General features: G+C 41.5%; 1 protein-coding gene across 5 annotated transcripts in view; it reads left to right on the top strand.

The window, feature by feature from the left end:
- The window catches only part of CHLSN (cholesin), a 236,458-nt gene that overhangs the window by 1,182 nt on the left and 221,304 nt on the right, over positions 1-13,972 (top strand). For all 5 annotated transcript variants that reach the window (XM_025178724.2, XM_014580942.3, XM_006112849.4 and 2 more), the window contains one exon: positions 1,842-1,969. In XM_025178724.2, the coding sequence (XP_025034509.1) occupies positions 1,868-1,969 (102 nt within the window). In that variant the 5' untranslated portion in view covers positions 1,842-1,867. Of the gene's footprint in view, positions 1-1,841; positions 1,970-13,972 lie in introns of those variants that run through there.

Genomic DNA, 13,972 nt, shown 5'->3' with positions numbered 1-13,972 from the left:
TATTTTCTATATGCATGCATACCACACTGCTGGCCACAAAATAAAGTTGATATTTTACTGTATTTACAATTCAGTAACTTTTTGAAATGCTGTTTTGTATGCAAATTGGTGCAGAGCTGGTAGAGCCTTTTTCTGGAAATTGTCAGGCTAGGTACTGCCTGGATGGCATGGAGGTATCCAGCAGCAGTATTTTTGTTCACAACCCCTTGAATGTTTCGCATTGATGATGTAGCTAAAAAGCCTCTAGGTTTTAGTTGTCCTAAGCTGCAGTGAAAGCATCATAATATGGTTGTAGCAAAATGTAAGTTATCGTGGAGCAATCTATGAGGACCAGACCATTGTCTGTCTGGCATCAAATTCAGAGCTATATTGGAATCTCTCCCTCCTTTCTTTCCACAGGTTATCCAAAATTAAATTCAAAATAGATGTAATAAAATTTTGTATTTAAACACACTGGCTGCATCTAGACTGGCATGATTTTGCGCAAAAACTTTTAATGGAAAAGTTTTTCCATTAAAAGTATTTCTGCAAAAGAGCGTCTAGATTGGCACAGATTCTTTTATGCAAAAAGTGCTTTTGTGAAAGAAAGCTCCGATGGCCATTTTAGCTATCGGGATTTCTTACGCAAAAAATTAAGGTGCCTGTCTACACTGGCCCTCTTGCGCAAGTGGGCTTATCCCTGAGCAGGAGCGTCAAAGTATTTGTGCAAGAAGCACTGAATTCTTACATTAGAACGTCAGTGCTCTTGCGCAAATTCAAGCGGCCAGTGTAGACAGCTGGCAAGTTTTTGCCAGTCTAGATGCAGCCACTGGCTGCATCTAGATTGGCATGATTTTCCGGAAATGCTTTTAACGGAAAAGTTTTCCATTAAAAGCATTTTTGGAAAAGCGCATCTAGATTGGCAGGACGCTTTTCCGGAAAAGCACTTTTTCCGGAAAAGTGTCCGTGGCTAATCTAGATGTGCTTTTCTGCAAAAAAGCCCCGATCGTCATTTTCGCGATCGGGGCTTTTTTGCAGAAAACACTACTGTGCTGTCTACACTGGCCCTTTTCCGGAACAGATTTCCGAAAGAAGACTTTTGCCCAAATGGGAGCAGCATAGTTTTTCTGGAAAAGCACTGATGATTTTACATTAGATCGTCAATGCTTTTCCGGAAATTCAAGTGGCCAGTGTAGACAGCTGGCAAGTTATTCCGGAAAAGCGGCTGATTTTCCGGAATAACTTGCCAGTGTAGACACGGCCACTGAGTTCTGAAGGGGTTATCCCAAATCCTCAGCTTTCTGTGGGGATTAGCATTCTTATTTACAATATCTTAGACTGTGTACACTACAAATTACTTCATTATAACTTGCATCACTTAGGAGTGTGAACAATCCATACCCCTCAGTGACATAAGTTATACTGACTTAGGAGCTGGTGAGGACAATGGCGGTGAGAGAGTTTCTCCTGCTGACATAGCTACCACTTCTTATGGAAGTAGGAGATACTAATTCAACAGGAGAGCTTTCTCTTCCCTTGAAATGCTACAGCAATGCAGCTGCATCAGTACTGCTGTAGCTACTGCAGTGTGAACGTAGTTCTGTCTTACTGTGCTCACAATGAATAAGATGAAAATCCTTCAAAAACATATTAATTTTAGTTGCAAGCAGATATGTTAAGGGGTCTGGTTTCAAAGTGATATGAACACAAATTTTCTTGTCAGCAAAAAACGTGCTGTCTGTGTATCCTGTTTGTCTTTGAGGTAGTGAAACTTCCTGCAAAGATTCTGGTTATCTTCTAAATACAGAAATACTTATGATTTAAAACATATTAGCAAATGTGTTTCAATTACTTTATTTCAGAATAGAAAAGAATAAGAAAAACAGAAATGAAGGAAGAAAAAAGGAAGAAAAAATTAAAGCACTCTGGGGCAGTAAAGGAAGAGCTAGTCCATGAAAATGAACCGAAGAAAAAGAAACAAAAGCTGGAGGTTAGTGCCCAAGAATGAATCTGTTTAGTTTGCTGGTATGTTGATCATTCCCATGCTACAATAAGATCTGAATGCACTAGAGTGAGTCAGGATGACAAAGTTAAAACATAAATGGATCCATTGATCCAGGCTATGTCTGTTTTTAAAGAGTGTAACAGTAGCCTATGTATATGTTTACTGTGTTAATAGGAAAGTTGTCAGATAGGGTCTAAAGATAAAGTGGGAGCCATGTGACTATGATTTCTCTGGAATAACACCAGATGGGAAGATATGTATAGTGTAAGAATACACACATTCCTCAGCACCCAGATATCATATTTGAAAAATTTGAAAGATTTGTCTTGAAAATAGTGTTGAAATCATGTTTGTGCTCACTGTAGTCAGAAAATTATGCTTTCTGACTGGCCAGAAGGTGTCAGCAGTCTCTTCACATTATACAGTACTTACAAATTAATTTTAAAGGAACTGAAATTAACAACATAATATATTCTAGCAAAAAGTAACCCCCACTTGATAGAAATTCTTTTTTTAGGGCACTATTGCATGTCATTATTTCTTGCAAAAGCAGAATTGAAGAATAGTTCTTGCAAGAGTGCTGTATGAACATTGCATTCCCATTCAGCTATTATCAGGTGAACTAATACTTGAAGGCTTTGTCTACACTGCTGGCTTTGCTGGCAGAGAGTATGCAAATTAAGTGCTGATTAGCATTTTGTCATACTTCATTTGCATAATCTATTCGAGCCATTTTTGTGCAAGGGGTTTTGGGGCAAAAACAAGCAGTGTAGAAGTTTCCTTTCTGCGCAAAACCCCCTTTTTGCGCAAGATCCTTATGCCTCTCCCGGAGGCAGTGTAGACATAGCTGAAATGTAATGTATTCAAGTGCCACCAAAGCCATTACATTTTAAGCGACAAGCCTCAAAGATCAAGTTCTTACACTTCTCAATTAGTGCTTATTGCCTCTATAGTTGGGTATCTTGTGTGAAAGAAGTATACAAATGTGTATCTGCAAAGACTTTATAAAATTATCCAGGTTCTACTAATCAAATGATTCAGTGATCAATTAAAAAGCTTGACCAGGCAGATGTCAAATATATTAATACTGAGTATGAGAGAACAGGAAAAAATTCTTGCCTTTCCTCAGGAACATTTGGAATCGTAAATCCTTATCCTGCAAATCCTTATGCAAGTCCTTAAAGCAGAGTTGTAATTATCATTGATGTGATTTCCCTTCTTGTCATTCAGGCTACATCTAACCTGTCGGCAGAGGGATGTAAATTAAACGTATTGAAAGCGCAAATGAAGCCATGATTTAAATGTCCTGCGCTTCATTTGCATAATGGTGGCTGCTGCTTTTTTTCAAAATGGGACTTTTCGGAAAAAAAACCCTGGCAGTTTAGATGGGGCATTTTCGACAGAAATGCCCCGTTTCGAAAGACCCTGTACTCCTTGAATACAAGATCTGATGAAACAGGGCATTTTCCTGTCTAAACTTCCAGGATTTTTTTCAAAAAGCCCCGTTTCGAAAAAAAGCGGCAGCCGCCATTATGCAAATGAAGAGTGGGATATTTAAATCCCTACTTCATTTGCACTTTCGATACATCTAATTTACATCCCTCTGCCGACAGAGGGGTGTAGTTTAGATGTAGCCTCACAGTAAAACCCATGGATGTTGATCGTCGGATAGATCTTATTTAGGCTCAGTCAGCAAATGGGACAAATATTTTAAGAAACTCTCAATGTGTGAGTAAATGTCTCCAACTTGCCTGAATATAGCTACTGCAGTGTAGAGATTATGGTATTGCACTTATAAGGTTCCAAAAAGCTGTGAAGTCCTTGCAGATTTCAAGTTAATTGATCTGCCTCCAAATAGACTTACTGAGGCATCTGCTTCCTGATATAGGTACCCCTTGAATGCAATATTAGTGTGTGTAGCATATACAGGTCAGGAAAGGGTTGGGACTCATAATTTCAATTAAATTTTATCTTTGATGATGAAGAGACAATCCTCCTATCTTTACACTAGATATCTCTAAAATACTTTTGGATATAATAGGATCGTTTAACTTCTTTCAAGCACTCTTTAGAACGTACAGGGAAGTAATTCAAGAGTTAGGTGGAAATTAGGGATGTAAGCGAGTAGTTGAGTTGACTACTTGCTTCCCCCCATGCTGCCTCTGTAACAGAGGCAGTGTGGGGGGAAGAGTCAGTGCTGGGTGGAGCTGTCTTAAAAGCCGGTTCCCCCCAGCACCGTCTCTGCGGTGATGCCTGCCCTACCTCTGTGCTTATGCCTCCATCAATGGCAGCAGCATGGGGGGATGGCAGGGGAGGCTGCTGCAAAGCATCCTCTACCTGCGGTGGGCCCAGCTTACTGTGGGCAGAGGCTGCGCCAGCAATGGCTCCTGTCCAGAGGAGCTGCTGGACCTGGTGTGAGCTGTGACTGAGCAAGCCTGGCTCAGTCCCGGTTTGTGCCAGGTCTTGGACCAGCTCCAGGTCCGCTGTGCCTCTACAGTTTTAATGTAGTAGGAGCTGGGCTACCTGTGCACACCACTCTTACTACTGAACATTTAAACTACAGAGCTTCAGTGGGGGTAGCTTCAGGACTCGGCGCAAGTCAGAACTGAGTAAGCACTCCCTTATCAACTAATCGTGCAGTTGCTAGAAATTATATCAACTACCCCATTAGTGAATTGCCCACCTTTTAACATCCTGAATGGAAATAATGCTTCAGGCCAAAAATGTATTGTGATTTAGAGAGAGAGTGCTAAAGGCAGTTTAACAGAATTTTAACGTAGTCTGTATGCATAACCAGCATCTTGCGAAACTCTTCAACCCAGATAGACCTTATAAACCAGTAAAACTCAGACCTCTGAGATTCAGGAGCCAAATTAACATTCAGCATTATCCAAAAAAGCTGTAATAGTGTGGATTCAGTGTTTCATTTACTTTTTTAATAGAATATATATAAAACAATTCTCACATCACTATTATACCTATTAATAAAATAGTAATATCATCCTGTTTGGTTAATACTTTAGATTGGTTAATAATTAAATCACAGAGTTTTAATATCATGTGCTGTAGAGCCGCAGGAGACACATTAACGAGTCACTTGTGGGCCATGAGCCTCAGTCTGAATATCACTTTTTATAAACCTTAAGAATGCGGAGCTGTTCTGGACTGTTTGTCTTGTCTGATCAACTTTTGATACACAAAATTTAGTTTCTGCTCATTGTATAGGTTGGACCTTCCTAGTCTGGCACCCTCGGGACTTGCGTTGCCCTGAACAAGAGAGTTGCTAGACTAGGGGAGGCCAGGCCTCCAGGCTCTCTGGGGATTCCTTCCTGTCCCCCAACTCAGCCAGCTTGCTGCCCCTGGCCTGCCTGCCGGTCTTCACTGCCTCCAACTGCTGGTGGGGCTCCCTGGGAATGGGCCTCTCCTCCTGCCCCCCAGGCTCAAAAGCCAGGCCTGCTACCCTTTAGAGGCTGGGCTCCATTCCCAGCATGCAACCTCTGTGGTCAGACCAGATAGGTTCAACCTGTACAAGCTATTGCACTGTGGACAGAGGGAAATATTTATTAAAGAACAGTGTCCTTAAATTCTATCTGGGAACATCAGTAAAGCATAACAGTCATGAGAATTACAGGAGTTACAGGAGTTATGTATGCAGTGTTAGTTTTATGCAGTACCATACAAGTCCTATCCCAAGCTATTTTTTTGGCATCAGCATTATAAACTGTAATTGTTGATACTGGGAAAGCATTACTTAGTAAACCACATTTTTACTGTTTGAAATTACTGTTGAGAGTAACAAATGTGAGATATATCTTAACATTGTGCTTCAATAAATGTTAATGAAAAATTGCCTTTAGCATTCTCCCTCCTGGATTTCGTTTTACATCTGTTATGTACTAGACTTATTTTGGGGGAATAACCAATTTGTGGTGATTGTTCTAAAGTACTTCCTTTGTTCAGCAAGCATTGTCAGAGGGTGTGCAAAGTTTAGTAGAAAAACTGAGTTAATGCAACCAAACTAGTATTTTCTGATCTTACTGTGTGGATATGTGGACTCATTTTCTGACACCCTGAAACAGAAGCTATTAAAAGATATTAAATTTGACAGCTTTTTAAAAACAAGACAGTGCCCTCTATCCTTAAGAGCTAATTCTAAGACAAATCTTGTCAAATCTTCTATGACTGGTATCTAAAAGTATGCTGTCAGTGTCTGTTTTCCCCCACATCTTAGAATTTTTCTTCTCTTGATGTTTCCCTGGAATCTTACTTTCACAGTGTGTCTTATATTTGCGCACTCATTTGTTCTTGGAAGTTTACTTTAATTTAAGTTCAAGCCTTTTTTCTCCCCAGAAAAGGCTAATTACAATTTTTTTAGAGTTCCATGTAGAATTCATGCAATGGATATGGATAATAAGAAAAGACCTGCTAAATCATTTAGTCTGTTGGCATGCAGGATTTTCATACCTAAGTACATAGTCTGATATATTTATATTTGAATTTAAATGTAGAATTGCTTTAAAATAAAGAGGTCATACCTTGCTAAGTGCAGGAGATGGGGGAGGAGTCACCAAAAATTCCAAGAGTATTGAATAAAGTGTAGTTGTCTTTTAATGTAATAACTTTGATTCAAAGTAACTTTCTGAATTCATGAAGCAAAAAGGTTCAAACAGGGTACAACTGCTTTCTAGGTTCTTATAAAGAACCTTGTATGGTGATGAAAAAAGCCAAAAGATAGCTTTAAAACGTCTAAAGGAACAGATGCATAATATACTCCTTTTGGCACTGGAGAGATTTCACTGGTTTAAGTCACTGTTTACCCATGATTTAGTTTTAGCTATTCCAGCAGAGCATTTTTAGGCTGCAAAGTAGAAAATGTAAATCTCTAATTGATTTCTGTGTAGACCTGCAGGAGGGCAAGTTAAAATGCATCTTCAGTGACTGGATTTAGTTTTACATTGATTATTCTTTCATGACATTTGTTCCAAAAATACTTACTAGCATAAGGCTGAAGCATTCTTCTTTTGAACAAGTTTACTTTTCAGTAAAATGTTGTTGATTTTTTTCATCTACTTGTTTTCTCCTTTTATGTTAAATGGCATCAAGCAGTTCAAATCTAAAATAAATGGTTTCATGAATGTTCTTAAAACTATAGTTCTAAATGACTTTGCATTTCTGTAATGGAATTACATATCATAGTGTATACATTTTTACTCTTTGTTCAGTTCTGTATTTTTACTAGCACTTCATCATAGTGTTACTATTTTATTAAAACATTAGTGGCAAATGCTGCACATTTTAATTGTTTTTAATTTATCCAAAATGAACTTTACATGTTATTTATTTGATTTTTTTAAAATTTATCAATATGCTAATTGTATTTCAAAATCATTTTTTCTTTGCAATGATCATCTCAAGCCATATAACCTAAAAATAATAGACCTAGGGAAATGGATTTTAAGTTGTGCATTCCAGGTTGACAGTCGTAATTTAAAAGTACCATTTCCCAAATTAGATTTTTGAAGTTCTCTTTGAGAGAAAAAATTAAGTCTGCTGAAATAAGGATTTCAGTACTATTTGATATGCAAGCTTTAAGTTTATAGTTTCATAACATGAGCATTGCATGTTGCACCAGGTGTATTCTTTCCCCACCTGTTCAAAAGAATGGGCCAGGCAAACAGAGTGGGATGGCTAATGATTATGCATTATTTGCTCAGTCCCTGTGGGGGCTCAGTGAGGGGGTTGTAAGGTGTGAGGGGACTTGGGACAGCTCCGAGGCTGGCCAGGACTTGGGACAGCTCCGAGGCTGGCATTGCCTGGTTGGCAGCTGCTGTCTGGGGCGGCGGAGCTGCAGTGGTGGAGGCTGTTCTCTGGGCCAGCTGGGGTTGTGTTGCTCAGCCTGGCACCTGTGGGGGGAGGCTGCAGCTGCTAGCTGGCAGGGCTCACCCCCACCCTGATGTCCAGTACTGGGGCCGAGGGGAAAGTGATTTGGGCTTTGGCTTTGCGGCAGAGGGTCCACTTACCTGTGGCTGGCAATATGCAGAGCCCCGCACTCAGTCAGCCACTCTTTTACAAGTGTGGCTGTTCCCCTGTGATCAGTCTGCAATATAACTATCCCCTGCCCCTCCTCACTCCACCCCCTGTGGTCATTCTGGAGAATAATTGTCCCTGCTATCAGACCCCTCACTTTCTGTGTTATGGAAAACAGTCCGATTCCAGGCACATTCAATTGTCCTGGCATAAACAAACCCTTACCTTGTTTTAAATTATGATAAGAGGAAGCTGCATACCAAATTTGGTGGTCCTAGTTCTTATAATTTAACAAATGGACTCACAGACAGATGCACAAAGTTTCTAAAATATATAGTACTAGCAGGTGAGGCCCGTTGTTGACTGGGTGAAGTCAGTGTGTAGATTACACTTACAGGAAAAACTTAAAAACAATGAATAGCCTAGCAGCCCCTTAAAGACTAACAGAACATGTAGATGGTGGTATGAGGAAACTTGGAAATGGCAGAGATGCTCAATGACTTCTTTGTTTCGGTCTTCACGGAGAAGTCTGGAGGTGTGCCTAACGTAGTGAATACAAGCAGAGAGAGGGTAAGTTTAGAAGATAGGATACACAAAGAACAAGTTAAAACTCACTTAGGAAAGTTAGATGTCAGCAAGTCACCAGGTCCTGATGAAATGCATCCCAGGATACTCAAGGAGCTGATAGAGGAGGTATCTGAGCCTTTAGCTATGATTTTTGAAAAATCATGGCAGACAGGGGAGATTCCAGAAGACTGGAAAAGGGCAAATATTGTGCCCATCTATAAAAAGGGGAATAAGAACAACCCAGGAAACTACAGACCGTCAGTTTAACGTCTGTCCCAGGGAAGATAATGGAGCAGGTAATTAAGGAAATCATATACAAACACTTGGAAGGTAATAAAGTGATAGGGAATAGCCAGCATGGGTTTGTGAAGAACAAGTCATGCCAAACTAATCTGATAGCTTTCTTTGATAGGATAAGGGAGAAGCGGTAGATGTCATATACCTAGACTTTAGTAAGGCATTTGATACGGTCTCGCATGATATTCTTATTGATAAACTAGGCAAATATAACTTAGGTGGGTGCATAATAAAGTGGGTGCACGATAAGGTGGGTGCATAATTGGCTGGATAACCGTAGTCAGAGAGTTGTTGTTAACGGTTCTAAATCCTGCTGGAAAGGGATAACAAGTGGAGTTCCTCAAGGGTCTGTTTTGGGACCCGTACTGTTCAATATCTTCATCAATGATGTAGATATTGGGATAGAGAGTACGCTTATTAAGTTTGCAGATGATACCAAACTGGGTGGGGTTGCAACTTCTTTGGAGGATAGGGACATAATTCAAAATGACCTTAGCAAGTTAGAGAAATGGTCAGAGGTAAACAGGATGAGGTTTAATAAAGAGAAATGCAAAGTGCTCCACTTAGGAAGGAACAATCAGTTCCATACATACAAGATGGGAAACGACTGTCTAGGAAGGAGCATGGCGGAAAGGGATCTAGGGGTCATAGTGGACCACAAGTTGAACATGAGTCAACAGTGTGATGCTGTTGCAAAAAAAGCAAATATGATTCTAGGTTGTATCAACAGGTGTGTTGTAAGCAAAACTCGTGAAGTCATTCTGCCGCTCTACTCTGCACTAGTTAGGCCTCAGCTGGAGTACTGTGTCCAGTTCTGGGCGCCACATTTCAAGAAAGATGTGGAGAAATTGGAAAGGGTACAGAGAAGAGCGACAAGAATGATTAAAGGTTTAGAGAACATGACCTATGAAGCCAGGCTTCACGAACTGGGCTTGTTTAGTTTGGAAAAAAGAAGATTAAGGGGGGACATGATAGCGGTTTTCAAATATCTAAAAGGGTGTCACAAGGAGGAAGGAGAAAATTTGTTCCTCTTGGTTACTGAGGACAGGACAAGGATTAATGGGCTTAAAGTGCAGCAGGGGAGGTTTAGATTGGACATTAGGAAAAAATTCCTAACTGTCAGGGTGGTCAAATATTGGAATAAATTGCCAAGGGAGGTGGTGGAATCTCCCTCTCTGGAGATATTTAAGAACAGGTTAGATAGACATCTGTCAGGGATGGTGTAGACGGAGCTTGGTCCTGCCTTGAGGGCAGGGGGCTGGACTCGATGACCTCTTGAGGTTCCTTCCAGTCCTATTATTCTATGATTCTATGAGCTTTGGTAGATATAACCCACTTCTTCGATGTTGTACCCACGAAAGCTTATGATACCATACATATGTTTTGTTTGTCTTTAAAGTTCTGCTAGACTATTCGTTTTTTTTAAGCTTTTCCGGTGACAGACTAACTTGGCTACCCCTCTGAAGCTTTTGAACTTACAGGAAAATTCAAGAAATTAAATACACTTAATAGAATTTTTTATGAATGTGCTTGCAAAAGGGATGTAAATTTCAACCTCAAACATGATTTGTTTTACTGAAAGAATTACCATACATAGTAAACTTGAATCAGAAACTCTTAATTAGTGAAGAAAATTAACTGATATTGGTCAAAATAAATATTGAAATAAAAAATGAAATAGAAATAAATTGCTGGTGCATAAAAATCTTTAGACAAGGATATCAAGCAATCAATTCTGATTCTTTATAATATTTATCATAGTAGTAGTTAATATGTGAACACATTCTTAAAAAGTCAAACAAAATAAGTATGAACGCCGAAAAAGGTAACTCGGATCAAGTAAAGTTTCCGTTACTCTTTCTGTAACTAATTTAAATTATTTTGTGACTTATAAGAGTAAAATTTTTTGCGCTAAAATGACAGTTGAATAGGTGACTCGATTTTAATTTTGTTAGCAAATATTGTTATGAACTCTAATCATAATAGTCATGACTTTTTTCCATTGAAAAACAAGAATAATTATTTAAACTTTTCATCCAGCATATTCCAGTGTGTAAAGTAGTGCATTCAGTTAATTTAAGTGGCAAGATTGTTTATGCAATATTTGATATCTGTAAGTAATTGCAAAATATAATTTTATTTGCACAAACAAATCCACAAATAATCTCTTCAAAATATATAGTAGAAGATATATGTACAAAAATATCTAGATTTCCATAGAAAGCATTTTTGTATTTGTTGGCAATTTGTGTGTTTACAGATTACCTACATCACTTACAAATCATTTACCATAAACAGTGCACTGTATTTTCAAAAGTGGCTGTTGATTTTGGGTGATTCAATTTCTCCAATTTGAAAAAATTTAGATTTTTTTTCAAGATAAGTTTGCTCCATCACTTTTTAAAAATCTTTAAAGTTGTCAGTTATAGGGAGAGCTGCAGTTTTGAACTCCTTTTAGTTGAGCTCAAATGAATACATTTGGGTAGGGCTGCCCTTAGGGGAGATGTGGGTTCTGGGGCAGCCCCCTTCTGCCCCAGGCCTTGAGTTCTGCTCTACCTCTTTCCGCGCCTGCTCTGCCCCAACTCTGTTCCTTCCCTGAAGCCTTACCCCTGCTATGCCTCTTTCTGCCCTCTTCCTATCACCATTGCACCCCTTCCCTGAAACCCCTTCCCCCGAGGAATGTGAACCAGGGAATTACTAGGGGCTTGGTACTGGGTGGCTGCAGGGGTCACGCCCCTTCTACCCGCACTCACTGTGGTGGTGGGAGCTGCAGGAAATGGAGCAACCCAACAACATGCTCCACCTCCATTTCCCAGGTGGGTCAGTCTGTTTCACTGTGGTGGCAGCAAGCAGAGCACCCAGCCTGCTCCGCTCTGCTCTGCTCCCCCAAGCCTGCAGAGAGGACTTAAGGCCAAGGCTGGGGCTCTCTGCTTCCCTCTGTGATGGGACGGCTGTGCCTTTGGGGACAGGTTTCACGACCTTCACATTTCTCAGGGTGAAATCATGTGTTCCTATCGCTTCAAGTCTGACTCTCTGGGTTGCAGTTCCCATTTCTCAACAGTCATAAACACAACAGGGACCAACTGAGTTTGGCAGCAGTAAGCCATTGTTCCTCCAGGAGTCTATGACAATGACTATTAAAGTGATTCAAAATCAGCTTTTTCAAAACAAAACATTATTAATTCACCCAACGATGTATGGCATGCAGAGCAAAGGGTAAAAACAATAAAAGGTTATACACTTACTTCCTCTTAATTAAATCTTAATCGTTCCTTGCAGATTTCTGTAAATTAAATTCAGCCCAGTTACCTCAGTCTCCAGCTTGCTTGCTACAGTTTCCACATCTTTCTCCATGGGCAGATCTTCACTACTGCTTACATTGATTAAACTTACCTCAGGTGTGTGAAAAAGACACTCGCCTTGGTGACGCAAGTTATTCCCCTGGATAGATACTCACCAGGAGGCTGGAGCCAAATCACTAGACCAGCATACTTCTAAGGCAGGCCTGGGCAAAATACCCTCTGCGGGCCAGATTTGGCCCATGGAGGCAGCAGGGAGCCTCAGGAAGGACTCTCCTGCTTGCCATATGCCTGCATGCTGCTCCAAAAAGTGGCTGTGGGGCTGTTTGTGCTCCACAGACTAAGCAGGAGGGGAAGTGATGCCTTATGGCTGCTCCTGCCCCCAGCACAATCCCAGGCTTCGCCCGCCCACCTTCCCATGATTTCAAATAGGCCCAGCACAATCTGAAATCAGACCATGGGAGCCACCTGTTTTAAAAACAGGCAGTGCCCAAAGCTCCATTCCCCCTTCTAGCTGTTGTTCCCAGAGCACATAGCCCTGCAGTGTGTGTGTGGGGGGGGGGGGGGGGGCGGGGGCAGGGCAGGCTCCTGCCTGAGAAAAGAGCTGGGCTGTTGCCTGGGAGTTTCACTGGTAAGTCTCCTGGCCAAAGCCTGCTCTGGCACCCCAGTCCCTTCCTCCCCTAAACCTCTGCCCCCCCACTTTTACTCCCCTATCCCACATAAGCCAAACCCTCTGACCTCTTCCTGCACCCCAATTCTCTTCCCTAGATCACAGTCCCCTCCTGCCCTAGGACACAACCCAAACCCCTGCACTCCCTCCTGCACTCCAGTCCCCTGCCCTAGGTCACAACCCAAATCCCTGCACTCCAATTCTGAGTCCCAGGTCAAAACTGCCTTCTTCCCCCAAACTCCATCCTGTACCTCAGAGGCACCTGAATCCCTTACCCCAGAGGTGGGCAAGACAGCCTCTGTGGGCTGGATTTGGCCTGCCAATCTGGTTGATCCAGCCCATGGCTGCCCTCCTGCCTACTTGCCCCCAGGCCAATAGAGACCTGGGTACAGGGGAGCATGCAAAGTCTACTCCCCCTGCCAGGGGTGTGCGGCGCCAAAGGGAACTGCTAACTCTTTAAAATAGCTGGTAGTTCTCTCTAGGCGCTGGGGAAGGAGGGGGCAAAAACTTCACATGCTCTCCGCCACCCCCAGGTCAATCAGGGTCTGTGGGCGGGGGAGCATGGGAAGCCTCCTGGCCCTGCCCTTTCTGCCCTGCCCCTTCTGGGGCAGCCTGTGACCACTTGAGAAATTTGTGAAGTGGTCCCCCTTAAAAAATTATTGTCCACCTCTGTCCTAAGGTTTCCTTGGACTTAATAAACTGCAGCACAGTCTTTTCCTTCAGCCTCTCCAGCATATTTCCTGGGTACAATTTCTACATCTGTTACCCCTTCCCAGAAAGGGGATCTTACAGGCAGGCTGCCCAAACTTGCCTCAGATAAGTGTTGAACACCCCATCCCAGCTTCTTGTTTATGCACTCCCTTTACCAGAGCTCCATTCTTCTGGGTGCTCTGGATTTATTGTTCACCTCTTTAGGAGTGTATGATAGCGAAGCAAATGGACACAGGCTTTGTGAAGGGTTCTAAGCATAACTACTCTGTAATTAATATGGTGCAAGAGATAGAGATCCAGACAGGAATTTTCTTGCTTGCTTTTCATCATGATTTTGGAGCATTCTCTGCCCTTAGGTCAAAGTCCTCTGAAGAATTTAGGATTCCCCCTTCCTTCACAAAGCTTTCCCAAATTGTC

The sequence above is a fragment of the Pelodiscus sinensis genome, chromosome 16 (assembly GCF_049634645.1).
Source record: "Pelodiscus sinensis isolate JC-2024 chromosome 16, ASM4963464v1, whole genome shotgun sequence".
Classification (NCBI taxonomy): domain Eukaryota; kingdom Metazoa; phylum Chordata; order Testudines; family Trionychidae; genus Pelodiscus; species Pelodiscus sinensis.
Note: the sequence above shows the minus strand (reverse complement) of the source record. Positions and strands in the feature narration are given on the sequence as shown.